At 46.8% G+C, this 14709-nt stretch overlaps 1 protein-coding gene across 5 annotated transcripts in view; it reads right to left on the bottom strand.

The window, feature by feature from the left end:
- The window catches only part of CC2D2A (coiled-coil and C2 domain containing 2A), a 135657-nt gene that overhangs the window by 28494 nt on the left and 92454 nt on the right, over positions 1-14709 (bottom strand). For 4 of the 5 annotated variants that reach the window (XR_006605492.1, XM_004773377.3, XM_004773378.3 and 1 more), the window contains 6 exons: positions 11337-11504; positions 8064-8169; positions 7764-7873; positions 6217-6313; positions 5673-5771; positions 2205-2381 (listed from right to left, as the gene is read on the bottom strand). Coding sequence is in view for 4 of the 5 variants with exons in the window: in XM_004773377.3 (XP_004773434.1) it covers positions 2205-2381; positions 5673-5771; positions 6217-6313; positions 7764-7873; positions 8064-8169; positions 11337-11504 (757 nt within the window). In the remaining variant the exon portion in view is untranslated. The remainder of the gene's footprint in view (positions 1-2204; positions 2382-5672; positions 5772-6216; positions 6314-7763; positions 7874-8063; positions 8170-11336; positions 11505-14709) is intronic. The other variant, XM_045075767.1, reaches the window with a different exon arrangement.

Here is a 14709-nt window from a genome sequence, read left to right as displayed (position 1 = left end):
CAGGGGACGGAGGGCAGCTGAATAAAAGCCTAATGACTACTGACCAATGAATGTAAAACACAATACCTGGTACACCTTTTTAAGCATGTCACTCATCTATCAGAGGCAAGAAAGAAAAAAGACATGAGAGGAACACTTTATTAACAGAAATAATCTATTTTTAAAAACTTAACTTCCCTTGAGACAACATAAAGTAGGTGTAAGAATTTCAGGTGTTGCTACTGATTCTCTATGAAAATCCCATGAGTAAATCCCTTAAAAAGTCACAGGGAATGGTTCCCGTGGGGTGATGGTGGAGGGAAGATTCTAATCTGCTAATCCTGGAAGTCGCTGATAAGTGGAGAGCCAATTCCAGGTTATGGGCTCTATGCTGTTAGGATGAGAGCTTGTCTCTCCTGCATTATCTTCAGGGGACTCACCAGGCAGTATTTTCTGCTGCTGTGTTTAGGACCTTAGGGTGCTGTCAGTCCACATGCTTCCTCATCAAATAGCAGCAAAGAGCCTGCCCTCGAAATGGGTTTCTTAAGCCCTCTTTTCGGAGGCCTAATGGAAATGCTTCGCACAGCCACAGCGGGGCAGTGACATGCCATGGAAGACAGCAGTGGACAGCCCTGGTACCTGCCTGTAGACAGGGCAGGCTACGAGACCTGGGGGACCTGGGTTCAGAGCCCATGGGGGGCAGTGCCAGGACATGCACCAGGTGCTAAGGCAGCCCTGATTTCAGCCCTTCAGCCAGTGGTCCCGGAAAGTGGTTCCAGACTGCTTTCACGGGCTCTGGAAGCTCACCTCCAGATGGAGTGCTTTTCCTTCACGAAGAAGACAGAAATAGCAAAGCCATCTTTTGTCTGGGAGCATTTTTCTGTGTCAGCATGTTTTCTGGCTTTCTCTTGAGTTTATACATAAAGAAAGAACATTAAGAATACATGTTTCACTTCCTAGAAATACTCTGAAACACATATATTCTGCCATGTCTTCTAGAAAACAGATTTTCACAGCATTTGTGACCAAGGCTAGCATATAAAATTAATTTGAATTTCAGCAGATTTATTTTTCCAATAATCCTTGCAAAGGCGAATAGTGGAAGTATTTTTTTCTGTGAACAAAACTGTAACACTGAAAAAGAAACAGGAATGTGCTCTTTTGTCCCCCCATCTCCATCTGAGTCTTAATTATAAAGATGGATAAACTAAAGAAAGAGTCAGCACAAGAATCCACGTTTAGTGCAGTAGGTGACAAGCTGGGTTTACACAGGAATGTAAGCTCCGTGGGATTTTTCTCTGCTTTTCTAGGCTGCTGTATCCCCAGTGCCTGAAAAATGCCAGTCACACAGAAGATGCTCAGTAAATATTTATTGAATATATACGATTTCGAGTCAGACAGACTCGTTAGCTCTGCATTTACTGTTTGGGTGAACTGGATGGTTGAGCCTCGGTTTCCTCCTGTCTCAGTCAGAGACCCATCACACAGTATAGCTGTGAGTATTAAGAGAGAACAGGTCTCAAACGTCTGACACGGTGCGGAGAACCGAGTAAGAACTCAGTACGTGGTGGTGGTGATTGGATCAGTTTGTAGTATGAACAACAGGTCATGATCAATGCTCTCCCCCCAGACCAGAGAGGGCAGCACATATCACTGCTGAATAAGCATGTTATGTTAAGGAAGTGTGTACTGGCTGTAAGGGCTGGAAACAGTTGCCAACAAACCTAGGTTCTGGAAACTTTGTTGTAGAGCGGTTCAGAATTAGGGCATTTGTGCAGATGCCTGCGCCTGTCTGAAGGCACTGAAGCGAGGTGACCCTGGAAGTCTAGCCTTATAGTGCTGTAAATCGATTCGACGCACAGCCCAGCAAGGGATGTGAGGTCAGACGTGGAGCTCTATTTCGGCGTGCTTGCTGATAAACAGCAAGATAAAAGAGCGGTCTGCTTTTCTCCTCCCATTAAGAAAATTCTTCTAAACCTGATGCATGTTTATGTCTGTCTTGCTTTGCCTGAACGTTTAAGTTGTTGATCAACTGAAGTATCGGCTCAATGGAAGTGCAAATCTGCCGTCTCCCCTTCCATCCATCTAGACTGTAAGAGTAGCGAGTGGGCAGTGTTAGGGACCTCTGCGTGCGCCATGCGGTCTGTGTTTATAAAAACGCCGCCCAGCCAGCCTAGCAGCATCTCAACACCAGGCTGTCGATTCCTGAGTGGGGGCAGGGTTACCTTTTCTCGAACAGACTCCCCGGGAACCAGTTGAGGCTCGATGGTAATGAACAGGGTGATGTAGGAGCCTTCACTCAGGCTTCTCACAGAGTCAAAACCCCGCTCGATAATCAGGCTTCGCTCCTTGCTGTAGCCCAGAAGAACAGGGGGAATGTCTATTTTAAACGTCCCATCAATCTGTGAAGAACATATGACTTGGTAAACATCCCAGTGGTTTTCCTGTGAAAGTTCAAAGGCAAGTGCTGGCTCTCACTGCCTAGTGAATCCAATAAAGTCTGCTCAGACTGGCATTCAAGGCTCCCCCTCTTTCCCGGCGTGTCTCCCTGAGCTCTCATGGGAAGGGCTCTCTACTTCCCTGCACAGTTCCACGGAGCATCCCCCAGCTCTGCGGGGGGACTGTGACAGCAGGTCACCTGGCTTCAAATCCTGGATTACAGCACGGGTGCCTGAGCTCCTGCCTTTATCAAGAGACAGTAATAGGACCTGTTGTAGGGTGGTTCTGGGTGCTGGATGAGTAGATGTCAGACACTCACAAAACTGCCTGGCAGAAGCTCAGTGCTCAGTGCTCAGTGCTCAGTACGGGTGGGCCAGCAGCCACTCCCCCCTCACCACCCCCCGCCCCGCAGAGTACTAAGCACTATTTCCAGATCAGATGTCATTTCCTTGGTGAATCATTCCCTTGTCTCCAGCAGCCTCATGTAGGCAGTGTATCTTGCACTTGTTACCGTGACCCATTTTGCCCGACTTCGTAGGTGTGTGCCTATTTATCACTTCCCTCTGGAGACTCTGTCATTTCTCTCTGTGAATAGATCTCTGTATCACCCAGGTTTTGACCACCCTTCTCCGATGTAGAGCAGCGTTTTGTATACACAGCAGGTGCTCAATACATGCAGGTCTGGTGCACTACCAGCCACTTACATAAAATGACCTGACTTCTGTAGAGACTTCAAAAGACAGGACTTTCCACTCTTGCACAGTCAACACAACAATACGTTTATTACGACTGTCTGATGCCACACCACTATTCAGAGACAGAATCTGAAATTCATACGCTTACAGAGAATCCGATTTTCATTTCAGTCTTTAGTGGTATTTATGTCTCAGAAGAAATAGAGAGGGAAGTTAAACTTTCAGTGACTGTGTTTTCCAGGAAAGAATTAAGTGACCTGCTGTTTAATTTCCTCCTTACATCGGTGCTTTGCCCCAGAGCCTGGGAGTGGGGGTGGGTGGGTGAAGGGGTGCAGAGAAAAGGATACAAAAATAGGGCACCTGGGGGGCTTAGTGGGTTGAGTGTCTGCCTTCAGCTTAGGTCATGATCCCAGGGTCCTAGGATCGAGCCTTGCATCAGGCTCCCTGATCAATGGCAACTCTGTTTCTCCCTTTACCACTCGCTCTCTCTGACAAATAAATAAATAAAATCTTAAAAAAAAAAAAAAAGGACACAGAAACAAAGCCATGAAATGTGTAGCTGAAATAACTGAGCACATCTGATGTGAGACATAGGCTGATGACCCGGAGAGGAATGGGCATTATCTCCAGATAGCTGGGGCATAAGGATTTAAGACAGGGTTTCTGGCCCTGCACACAGCTGATATTTGGGGCCCGATGACTTCTGTGGTGGGGCTGTCCTATGCACTGTGAAGTGTCTGCAACATCCCTGGCCTCCACCCAGGGATGGGTGCCTGGGTGGAGATGCCACTAGCTCCCACTCTAGTAGTGACCAATGGGTCTCCATATCCTGCCAGATGTCCCCTGCGGCTGCACGGAAGAGCACGAGCTTTGGAGTAAGACAAAATTTCTAAATGACAAATGTGACGAAACCATTCTCAAAAGTTAATATTGAAATGTATAAACCCCAAAGCTGAATGGTTCTCTCTCCTTTTATCAATCTCGTTCTCCAGGGATACACAGTGTGAGCATTGTGGGAAGTGGGTAAACACTGAACCCCACTCCACTGTAAGCTTTGAGATTTGAGAAGTGACCTCACCTCTCTAGGCTTCTGTTTCTTTATCTGTAAAATGGGAACAATAAAGCTGACTGGGTTGTTGTGAAGTTAAATTGAGGTGACATACAAACTAGCTAGTAATGGATGCAATATAGTTACTCCTACTGTTATTACTGGGTCAGGGCTTGACTTGCTACGAGTAGCTCCAAACCATGACCTACGAGTAGGGAAGCACATAGATTATGGCATGGTTCAAGGAAGAAATTTATAACACAGCTATGGCAAAGAGATCAAACTGCCTCATGAAGTAGTGAGTTCCCTATTTCTAGAGACACTCAAGCAGAGTATGGATATTACCATAATAAAGGAGATTCACTTATGAGGAAGGGATTGGGAGTAATTACCTCTGAGTACCCTTCCAAATGTGAAATTCAGCAATGCCAAATAACATGGCAGTTTCGTTTAAAAACTCATGTGCTCTTAAACAGCTCTTCTTTCATTTAAGATCTTTTTTAAAAAAAGACTTTATTTGTTTATTTGACAGTGAGAGTGAGAGAGTGCACAAGCAGAGGGAATGGCAGGGGGAGAGAGAGGCAGGCTCCCTGCTAAGCAGGGAGCCTAACATGGGACTCCATTGCAGGACCCTGAGATCATGACCTGAGCCGAAGGCGACACTTAAGCAACTGAGTCACCCAGGTGCCCCTTAAGATGTATTCAAAGAGAGAAATGGAAATTTTTTGGCCAGTACATCACGGAATCTTCACCTGTGGACTGTTCCTTTGTCTAGGGGGAGAATCACAATTCCACAGTCCTTGAGATTCCAACCCATCCAGGCCCGGGTTTTGCCAAAGACTCTGGGGCCCGGGCGACACCTGGTCTGGGTGGGATTAAATTGCTCCCTCTGTGGCTGTGGGAGATTACCTACAGGCTTGTGGCTCAAAGCCTCCTGTTGCCATGGATTTAACACCAGGATATTAGAGTCACTGCAGAATCTTTCACTGTCCCAGATTAGAGCTACTGAATCATTCAAGCATTGTTAACCTAATGGGTCCCCTTAAGCAAAATCATTAAACTCTGAAGAAGGGTATCTTAGTGGAATGAGTCTCCACTAACCGTTTTTATGTCTGAAATCGGGAGCACTCTAGAAGCATTAATAGAATGTATGTGATGAAATCGGCCATCACTGTCCTGACTGTTCCCTTCAAGTTGCTCTCAGGCATCTATCCACCCCATTTTTGTCGTTTCGACATGTTTCTGCTTTGTCCCACGTTCTGCTTTACTTCTATTTAAATGTTAGAAAAATTCTCAGATTGGAAGAGTCCTACAATAACTCCTGACTTTGAGAGAAATTGATGTTTTACAAGCCACGCAGATATGACCCAAATTGACGGCTTATCGTGCCAACCGCCGCTCGCCCTAGGTTCTGTCCGTATGGAGGGGGCAGACCCACCGAGAAAGCCATAACAGGAGCAGTGGACACGGCCGTTCCCGAGTCCCACGGAATTCAGACATCAGATGCTTACCTTGGCTTGGAAATAAATGGTGCTAAATGGAATTTTCACGCTTCCCAACCAGTGTCTCTCAATACGCGTGTGGATTCCGCTTCCTCTTTCACGGTCATCCTGCGGGGGGTCGGAAGCCGTAAACCTTTAGGAACGTCAGCCACTCACGTAATTAACTGGCCCTGGGAAAACGGCCGAGGTGTAGCTGAAAGCCGGTGGGCTAGGTTAGGCAGACCTGCGGCCCATTCTGGTTCATACACTTCATTGTTTTGTGACCCTGGGAAAGACGCTCAACCCTTCTGCACATCAGTTTCCCCTTCACTAAACTGGAGATTTAACAATCTCCTTCACAGGGTTGTTCTAGAATTAAGACCATGTATGTAATACACCCAGGGCAGTTATCAAAAATCAAAAAGCTAGCTCTCTTCCTCCCTTCTCCCTTTCGTGCTGATACATGTCAAGTCTGAAACATGTCAACCATCATAAAGAGAATGTGTTAGGGACACATGGTGGGTAGAGGATGTGAACATGGGTGCAGACGTCTTCCTCAAAACCGTGGGCTTACCTCTAGGACATCGTACAGCACTTCATCAAAGATGTTTATGAACACGTCGTCTTTCACTGACTGCAAACTGGTCGTGCTGTAATCCCCATTGGGGGCCCTGCAAATGGGCACATGTGACCAGACAACCATGACAATGGGTAAGATGGAAACAGTGAGCATTCATATACCAAAATCTGAAAAATCCTCAAATATGAGCATAGAGATAAGGATCAAAAGCAATGTTTTCATTCCAAACATTTACCTTTTTAAAAAAAAATTTTATTATTTTTTATTATGTTAGCCACCATACAGTACAACATCAGTTTTTGATGTAGTGCTCCCTGATTCACTGTTTATGTATAACACCCACTGCTTCATGCAATATGTGCTCTGCTTAATACCTTTCAGTGGGCTCACCTGTCCTCCCCTCCCTTTCTTCTCTAAAACCCTCAGTTTCTTTCTTGGAGTCCACAGTCTCTCATGGTTCATCTCCCCCTCTCATTTCCCCCAATTCACTTTTCCTTTCCTTCTCCTAATGTCCTCCATGCTATTCCTTATGTTCCACGTTACCTTTGTACTGAGATGCTATAACTTAACACCATACTCAGGAGGAAGGGACCCTAGACTGGAGGCTCTGGACAGAGAGAAGCCCCCTATCTGCTGGCTTGCCCTGCTGAGTCTCACATCATCCCCCCAGCTGGCCATGGCTGAGCTGGCTCGGTGGACGGGTTACACGCAAGGCCTCTGGCCGACACTTGTGCCGGTGTGCAGCTTTCTTTAGCAACGGGGCTCTAGAAGGTGTGTCTCTAGCAGACTACTCCCTAGCCTTAAACCTCCAATGACAAGGCTGCTGGAACAGACCCTGCGTCCTACTCACCTTCCCATAGAAAACTCAAGCGGGGCAGGGGTGGGGATCTTCTGTAATACCACCTGCTCTGGGTCCAGCCAGGCCCTACCCCATACTGGGCTGTTGTATGTGTTTTATTGAGCATCTGCCTTTCTGTTTTCTCATTCTTTTTGCTTGCTCCGGGCATAATAGTAGCATGTGTCCTTCTCTTCTGGCTCAACCAGCTCGAGTCCTTGCTCTGTCTCTAAGGACTATGTGGCCTGAAGCCAGTCACCTTCTATGCTTGGGTTTTCATTTCTTTCCTATAAAAGTAGAGTGGTGCACTAGGTAATTTCTAAGACTGCTTCAAGATCTGAAATAAGGAGTCTTTTAAATACCTAAAATCACTTAAAGTTTTAAATGCCTATGTAGTATTTCTGGTGAGGAAGAAAGCGTCATTATGGAAAGTAGGGAGTAACAGACTGGGGAGTTTACTTGAAGGTTCCAGAGTCGGGGAGACAAGGAACAACAGAAAAAATTGGACATTTTCCCATTTTTCCTCTGGACTGGAGTTAGTTGTGGTACCAGTGGAACAGTATGGGACTTGGGCTCAGACTCCTGGATCTTGTCCCAGCCCACGAGCTACAGAAACTTTCACCATAGTCATTTCCCCCCAGGTCTCCGTTTTATTCACCTTTCTTCAAAATATCCTATAGTTCCCTAAAGAGGAAAATATGCTCACCTAAAAGGAAGTTCCAATTCTTCATTCCAGCTGGGGTTTGGTCCTTCAGCTGTAGTTGTGTGGCAAATTGTTCGTTGAAAAGAAACCTCTACAAAAGGACGTACTAAAACCTTAAAGACAAGAGCAAGGTGTTAGAGTCCGTAACACCTCGTTGAATTATTTTGTTCTAGGCAGAGGTAGAATATGTTGACTAAGTAGTGTGTTTGCAAAGAAAATGAAGCATTGAAGAGACAATACATTTTCTGGGCCATTCTGAAGGGGCAAGGATCTAAGCCAAACCATAGCATCTGGGTTTGTCACCTGGCCGAGGGGGTAGTCCACACTGTGGGTAGGGCTGTGTGTGGTTGGCGAAGCAGCACGTTTCTCGCTGAAAGTCCTTGAAGATCTTGATGGCTGCTGGAATTTGCTAGGAGGGAGAAATGCATGACAGGAATTAGATACTCAGCAAGATAGCTTCTCCAAAGAGGTAGGGCTCTGGTGACAGATGTTTTCTTTAAGTTTGTTGACACTTCAGAAAGCTTTTAGTATGCTCAGGTCCTCTCCATGACTTAGTGGACTCCATGGGGTGGCATGGACTCCATGGAGTCACCCCTAGGCCTAGGGATGGAAGTTGGGGTGGCATGACTTAGGCTTAGCCCACTGAGCCACCCAGGCACCCCAGCAGCTGGCTTTTGATGGTGGTTCCCAGGACAAGGAAAGGGAGAGTTTAAGGACGAAGGGAGCAAAGACTGGGACCTCCTTTGTGTCAGGCTCTGTGATGGAGTAACACTGTTTCATTTGATTCTGGGTCCTGCTGGGCCCAAGTGGTTTCAAGCATCTGTGGTGCAGAGCCCTTTGACTCCATGCCACCCCAACTTCCATCCCTAGACCTACATGTCTGTCTGGAACAGTGCAAAGGGTCCTCCCCCTGTTCTTCCTCTCCCAGGGGGTGCCTGAGTGAGGGCTCTGTCTTTTCCCCCCAAAATGAGAGCCACAGTCCCTCTCAGGTGGTAGAATCCTGAACTCCTGCCAGCCTGCCCTGCCCGTTTCCACCCAGGTCCCCTCCCACTGCATTCATTCTCTGTGACCCTGAACTCTGCAGTATCTGCGAGCTACATATCCCCCGTAAGACCCCTCTCTCTGGGCCTGCCAAACCTCACTGTGAAAGACACTCTCATGAATTCCTTGCTTGAATTAGGATCTATGGGTCTTCCCCTTTTCCCTTTTGGGATTTTTTTTTTTTTAAAGATTTTATTTATTTATTTGAGACAGAGAGAGAGAGCACGAGAAGGGGGGGTGGTCAGGGGGAGAAGCAGACTCCTTGCTGAGCAGGGAGCCTGATGTGGGACTCCATCCTGGGACTCTGGGATCATAACCTGAGCTGAAGGCAGTTGCTTAACCAACTGAGCCACCCAGGGGCCTCCTTTTGGGATTCTTTTAAGAGAGAGAGAACATACACATGCGCCAGGGTGGGTGGGTAAGTGTGGGGTGGGTGGGGGGCAAAGGGAGAGGGAGAGAGAGAATCTTAAGCAGACTCCATGTCCATCACGGAGTCTGATGTGGGCTTGATCTCATGATCCTCAGATCATGACTTGAGCCAAAATCAAGAGTCAGATGCTCAAACAACTCAGTCACCCAGACACTCCATCCCTTTTGGGATTCTTAAAAAAAAAGAAAAGACAGTTGTCTTGAGAGAGTCGCTTCCAGATACCTTTCTCCTCATCCTAACAACACACCTGTATATTTGCCCTGAACCTTGCGTTTTACCAAGTATTTTATTCATATTCATTACTGGGCTATAAAGTATACATTGTCTCCTTCTACCAAAGTGTCCTCCCTTTTCATAGATTAGGGTATCAGACAAACCATGAGACTATAGAAGTGGAATATTTAACACAAGAGCTACTAGAGAAATCCTTTTTCTCTTTGGAACACCACTGACTACAGTATCACCAAAACATCTGTTAAATGCCTACTATATTTGCAGCCTGTGTTAGACTCTGGGGCTGCAAAGACAAACACAACACACTTCAGCTCCATTGAAAAGGGCCAGAAGACATGTAAACAAATAACCACAATCCAGTGGGATGCATGTTAGACCACAGGGATGGGCATGAGCTAGGAGAGTACAGAGCAGGCGATGAAAAATCCGATCTAGTTTGATGCAAGGGTAGAGGGTGGAGATTCGGACAGGCTCATTGCAAGCGTTGCTATCTGAGCTGTGTTGATGAGCCTACACGGCAATGTATAACACAGAGGATCAGCCCAGCCTCCTTGTAATTTGAACGGAATGGTTTAACACTTAAAAAAAAATTCTACAGAGACCAAAATAAGAGAAACACCTATATATTATTTTTTAAAAACAGTTTTTCTCCCCACAGTTGAGCTTTGATGCAATCAAGGTGAAGGCATGGGGCTGTGGCTCAAGGAAGCAATGCTAGATTCGAGAACTTAAATGGGCATTTACTAGTGACCCAATGGTGGGAATAGTTGGTGATGATGAGGTGTTCTGTAATGGGTGGAAGAGTTAGGCAGTTAAAACAAAAGGGTAAAATAATGGATGGGGGATAAATGTAAAAGCAAGATCCTAGAGAAGAAATAAGATTCCAAAGTCCAGAATGGGGCTCTTCTGTGAATCAGATGGAGTTGGAGGACTCTGGACAAGCCAGCCACACATTTTCCTTTTTGTGAAAAGGAGATATTAATAATAGTGAAAAGTAAGTGAGATACTCTGTATGAAAGAGCCTTAGCACAGTGCAGGGAAGCTGGTGAGTGGGCAGGAAAGTCAGCCTTCCTCATTACACTGGCAAAGGTACTGGCTGGCAGAAGTTTTAATTCTTGCTCTTTCTTTCCTGAATTCTTGCTCATCTCTGTTCTCTAAAGGGGCAAGAGACTCAGGCTCACTTTATCCTGGCTTGGAGGGGGGGTCCCCACTGCCCTAGTGTAATGCAACGTAGTAGGCATCGCTCATGTCTCGGAGAAGATAAAAGGGAAGTCACATTTTTATGCTCGTAGCATGTGTTATTTAGAACTTAGGACACACACCTTTTGGGTATCTGCCTAGTTCACACCCACTTCTCTGAGAACTATTCCCCACCTTCAGGCCTGGGCCTTCGGACCCTGCCTCTTTGGGTGTAGGTGATGAGACTATGGATCAACCCCTGACCCAAGTCGGGACCTTCAGCTTCTCTCCTGAGAAACTGATGCTCGGTGGATGGTACCGTGGCTGAAAGGACCACTTCCTTCACAGGGAGATGAGGCAGACCCACAGGGGGAAGCAAGCGAGAGAGACAATGGGGCCTCAGAAGAACCATCTGAATCTTTTACTGCATTGTCCACCATGCAGTTCAGCTGTACCTCTTAACCTTGAGTTCTCTGAGATATTCCCAATGAATCCCCTCTTTAGCCTAAATTAACTAAGTTGGTTCTATTAGTTGCAACCAATAGAGTTTTGGCTTCAGTAAGACTGCCCCCACCCCTGGCCCCCATGATCAACCACTATGTTCAAAGTAGGGGTGGACATGCTATAAGGAAGTGACCCACTTGGCTGGGACACCGTACTCTCTATTCCAAGGCCATCTGGAGGGCCCTCACCTTGCCGTTGGCTTCCTCACGGGAATGTCATAAGCCCGGATGATGTTCACCAGCACCTTTATGTCTCCATCGGACAGGTTTTGGGCTGTCACCTTCTTCCGACCTTTTCTCCTTGGCCTTAGTGGTCGCTTTTGTTCTGCCAGCTTGAAAAGGCTTAGCCCCAGAATGCTAATGATCATAGAGCAGGATTAGGACTCTGAGGAAAGGAAAGGTCTGGAACGCTATGAGACAATTTCCCAAACTCCCCCCACCAAGGGGCCCTCGAAGGCCCCTGAAAAACTCTGTCTTTTTAAGGGGGTGGGTGGAAATCGTCAAGAAATTCTTATATTGGGGAGATCCTCTGGTGCGGCTCCTTAGCCTTGCTTGTAGGTGCTATCGGTCAGAAGGAAGCTAAGTGTGCTTGGGCCCCTCTTGCTTCCTGCCGGGTGCTCTGCCCACTCATCCCCCAGGTGCTCTCCTGCTCCTGGCCTCAAGGGCCAGTCCTGCGCATGGGGTGCCCTCTGCCCTTCCTCCTCATCTGCCCCAGGCTGCCGTGCCCCTTCAGGGCCCGTGTCTCCCTCCTCCGGGGATGTTCCCTCTCCTGAGGCTGGGGGCATTAACCTGCTCCATTCCCACGGTGACATTCCCAGCCTTCCTGGGCACTTCCCAGGTGACTCAGCCTCTGGAGTTAGACAAAGCTGTGGGACTCCTGGCTCCCCTCTTTGATCTTGGGCAAGTCATGTCACCTCTTTGTCTCTGTTTCATCATCTGTAAAATGGGGATGATCATGCCTACCTCCTGGGGTGATGAAGAGGACAAAGGGGGGTGGGTAGGCCAAGCACCCAGGCCCTGGTCTAGCACTGGGTGGATGCCCTAAAATGGCAGCTGTTGGAGAGATGAGGATGGCATGATGGCAATGATTTTTCCAGAGGAAGGGGTGGGCAGGAGGATCCCTCTCCTCACTCTCCCTCTCAGTGAGGTGAAATCCCGTAAACACTTCCAGGAGATGGAAGCACGGCAGTGAGTCATGGCGGAAGAAAGGGCCATGAAACAGGTCATTAAATACAACCCAGAGACTGAGCAGAAGCACAGATGTGACTCTGGACCCACAGGCAGATGCCATGGGGCTCCACAGCTGGGGACAGCGCTGGCCTCCTGCCCGCTCTCGCTTCTTGGCCACCCCACCAGCACCAGGCTGCTCAGTGGCCTCCTTCTGAGGACCATAACCGGCTGGGGAGGCCCCAGCCCCCGATGGGCTCCCGCTTGCTCCCGGGGTCTTCCAGAGCAGCTGCCATTGACCAGCCCCTTCTATGAATTGAGCAGAGTGATGGGTGCCTCACAGAGTCTGTTTCGTATCCTGAGAAGCCTAACCTTCATTATTGACCCCATTTTTCACATAAAGAAACTGGAGGCTCTGGGAGGGGACGGGGTTTGCTGAAGGCTCCTCAGGAAGCGGGAGCTGTGGCTGCAGCTTGGGTCACTCTGACTAAACAACCACCTTCTTCTGCTTTGGAAAATACTGACATATATTTATTCTTAACTCACTTAGAACAAGAGCTGGCCCATTACATGTTAACATAATGGGAGGTTATGAACTAGAACTGTCTCCCCCCACCAAAAAAAAAAAAAGAGTGTGAGCAGAGTAATATTGCAAATCTCTTTTTCTGTGCATGACTCATTATCTGCATTTTAGTATTTTAATTTATTTCCATTGAGATGTAATTGTCATATCACATTGTGTATATTTAAGGCGTACAATGTAATCGGTCTGATACTGGAATATGACTACCACTGTGGAGTTAGCCAACACCTCTATAACTTCACATAATTATCCTTCTTTTTTTTTTTTTTTTCCTGTTGGGAGAACAATTAAGATCAAGGCGTTCAGTAACTTTGAAGTTTATGGTATATATTGACTGTATTCACTCTGCTATGTCTGAGATCTCCAGAACTTATTTAATTCCTAGTTGCAAGTTGTACCCTTAAACAACATCTCCCTGATTTTTCCACCCCCTGGCCAGTGGGGGTGGGAATTCTACTCTGTTTTTTATTAGTTTGGCCTTTTTAGATTCCACCTATAAGTGAGATCAAATGGTATTTGTCTTTCTCTGTCTGATTTATCTCAACATAATGTCCTCAGGGTTCACTCTGTTGCAAGTTAAGCCCATCTTATTAATCACGGTGCCAGGACATCTACCGAACCCAAACTTGGGGACCTCCGAGAGATACCTTTGGCAGAGCGTCCTAACCTGGCACAGCCCTTCTCTTTGTCACAATTCCTCCCCTCCCCCAGGGGTGGCTCTTCTCCTGAGATTGCCACCCCGCTAGCAGTCTGCATGGGAACGTCTTGGTGGTTGGGACCATCACATACAGAAACATCTTAGTTTAATGCTAAGAGCAAACCAAAATTAAAAGAAGAAAGAACATACCCCGAGCCTTCAGAACTTAATGCAGAAAGTAAAGCAGAAAAAGAAAAAGAAAGAAAAGAAATGGAAAAACAGCATGAAAATCACCATCTATTCTAAAATATAATTTTCATGACTGAAAAAAATACATTCAGTGACTGGACCCGGGGCCTGGAAAGAAGGGGATGGTGTGCATGGGAGTCTGTGGGGACAGTTTCCCTCCTGGATATAAGACAAAGAAAGGGGGTGCCATGGAATTTTTTTTTTTTTTTTTTTTTTTTTTTTTTTTTTTTGGTCTCCTGCCCAACTTGGCAGTGGAGAGAAAGTACAAGCAGGAAATAAACTTTTTAGGAGACCAAGACACTTAATCACAGATAGGTCGCGAAGTTAATGCATTACACAAGACCACCAATATAGAAAGTTATTTTTCACCTTTTATGCTTCTACCTTTAGTTGAGATAATTTGAAGATTTTTCTAAGTAACAGGGAGACAATTGAGCAAATGCTATAAAATCCCAGTTTCTACGTGAATACCCATTTTCCCTGCTACCCCTGACCCCTCACCAAACACACAGTAGCTCTCAGTCTCTCCCCACCACCTGGAATCCCAGGGCTGGTTCTGAGGCACCCCCTCGGTCCCGTGTGTGCATGTGTGCAGGGGACTGAGGGACAGACTGGAAGGGGTAGAGGAAAAGCAGGGGCGTGCAGGAGGGAAATGCTGTCAGACTTCATCTGACTGCAGCAGGGAACTGGCAAAGGCTGGTGGAGCTGACTTGGGCATGGTAGGAGATGAGATGGTGTGTACTGGGCATGATGGAGAGCATCTCATGTGACTTGCTCAGTAAAATCCTCCAACTACTGTAACCATGAGGCGTTAATCAGGTTTTACCAGTTCCCAGCACTACCGGGGGCCCAAATACGTACCAAACAAGGATAAAAGTCTTCTATGTACATGAAAATTTTAATATGATACAATGAAAATAATTTGA

The sequence above is a fragment of the Mustela putorius genome, unplaced genomic scaffold (assembly GCF_011764305.1).
Source record: "Mustela putorius furo isolate JIRA1106 unplaced genomic scaffold, ASM1176430v1.1 tig00000083_pilon_pilon_pilon, whole genome shotgun sequence".
NCBI lineage: Eukaryota > Metazoa > Chordata > Mammalia > Carnivora > Mustelidae > Mustela > Mustela putorius.
Note: the sequence above shows the minus strand (reverse complement) of the source record. Positions and strands in the feature narration are given on the sequence as shown.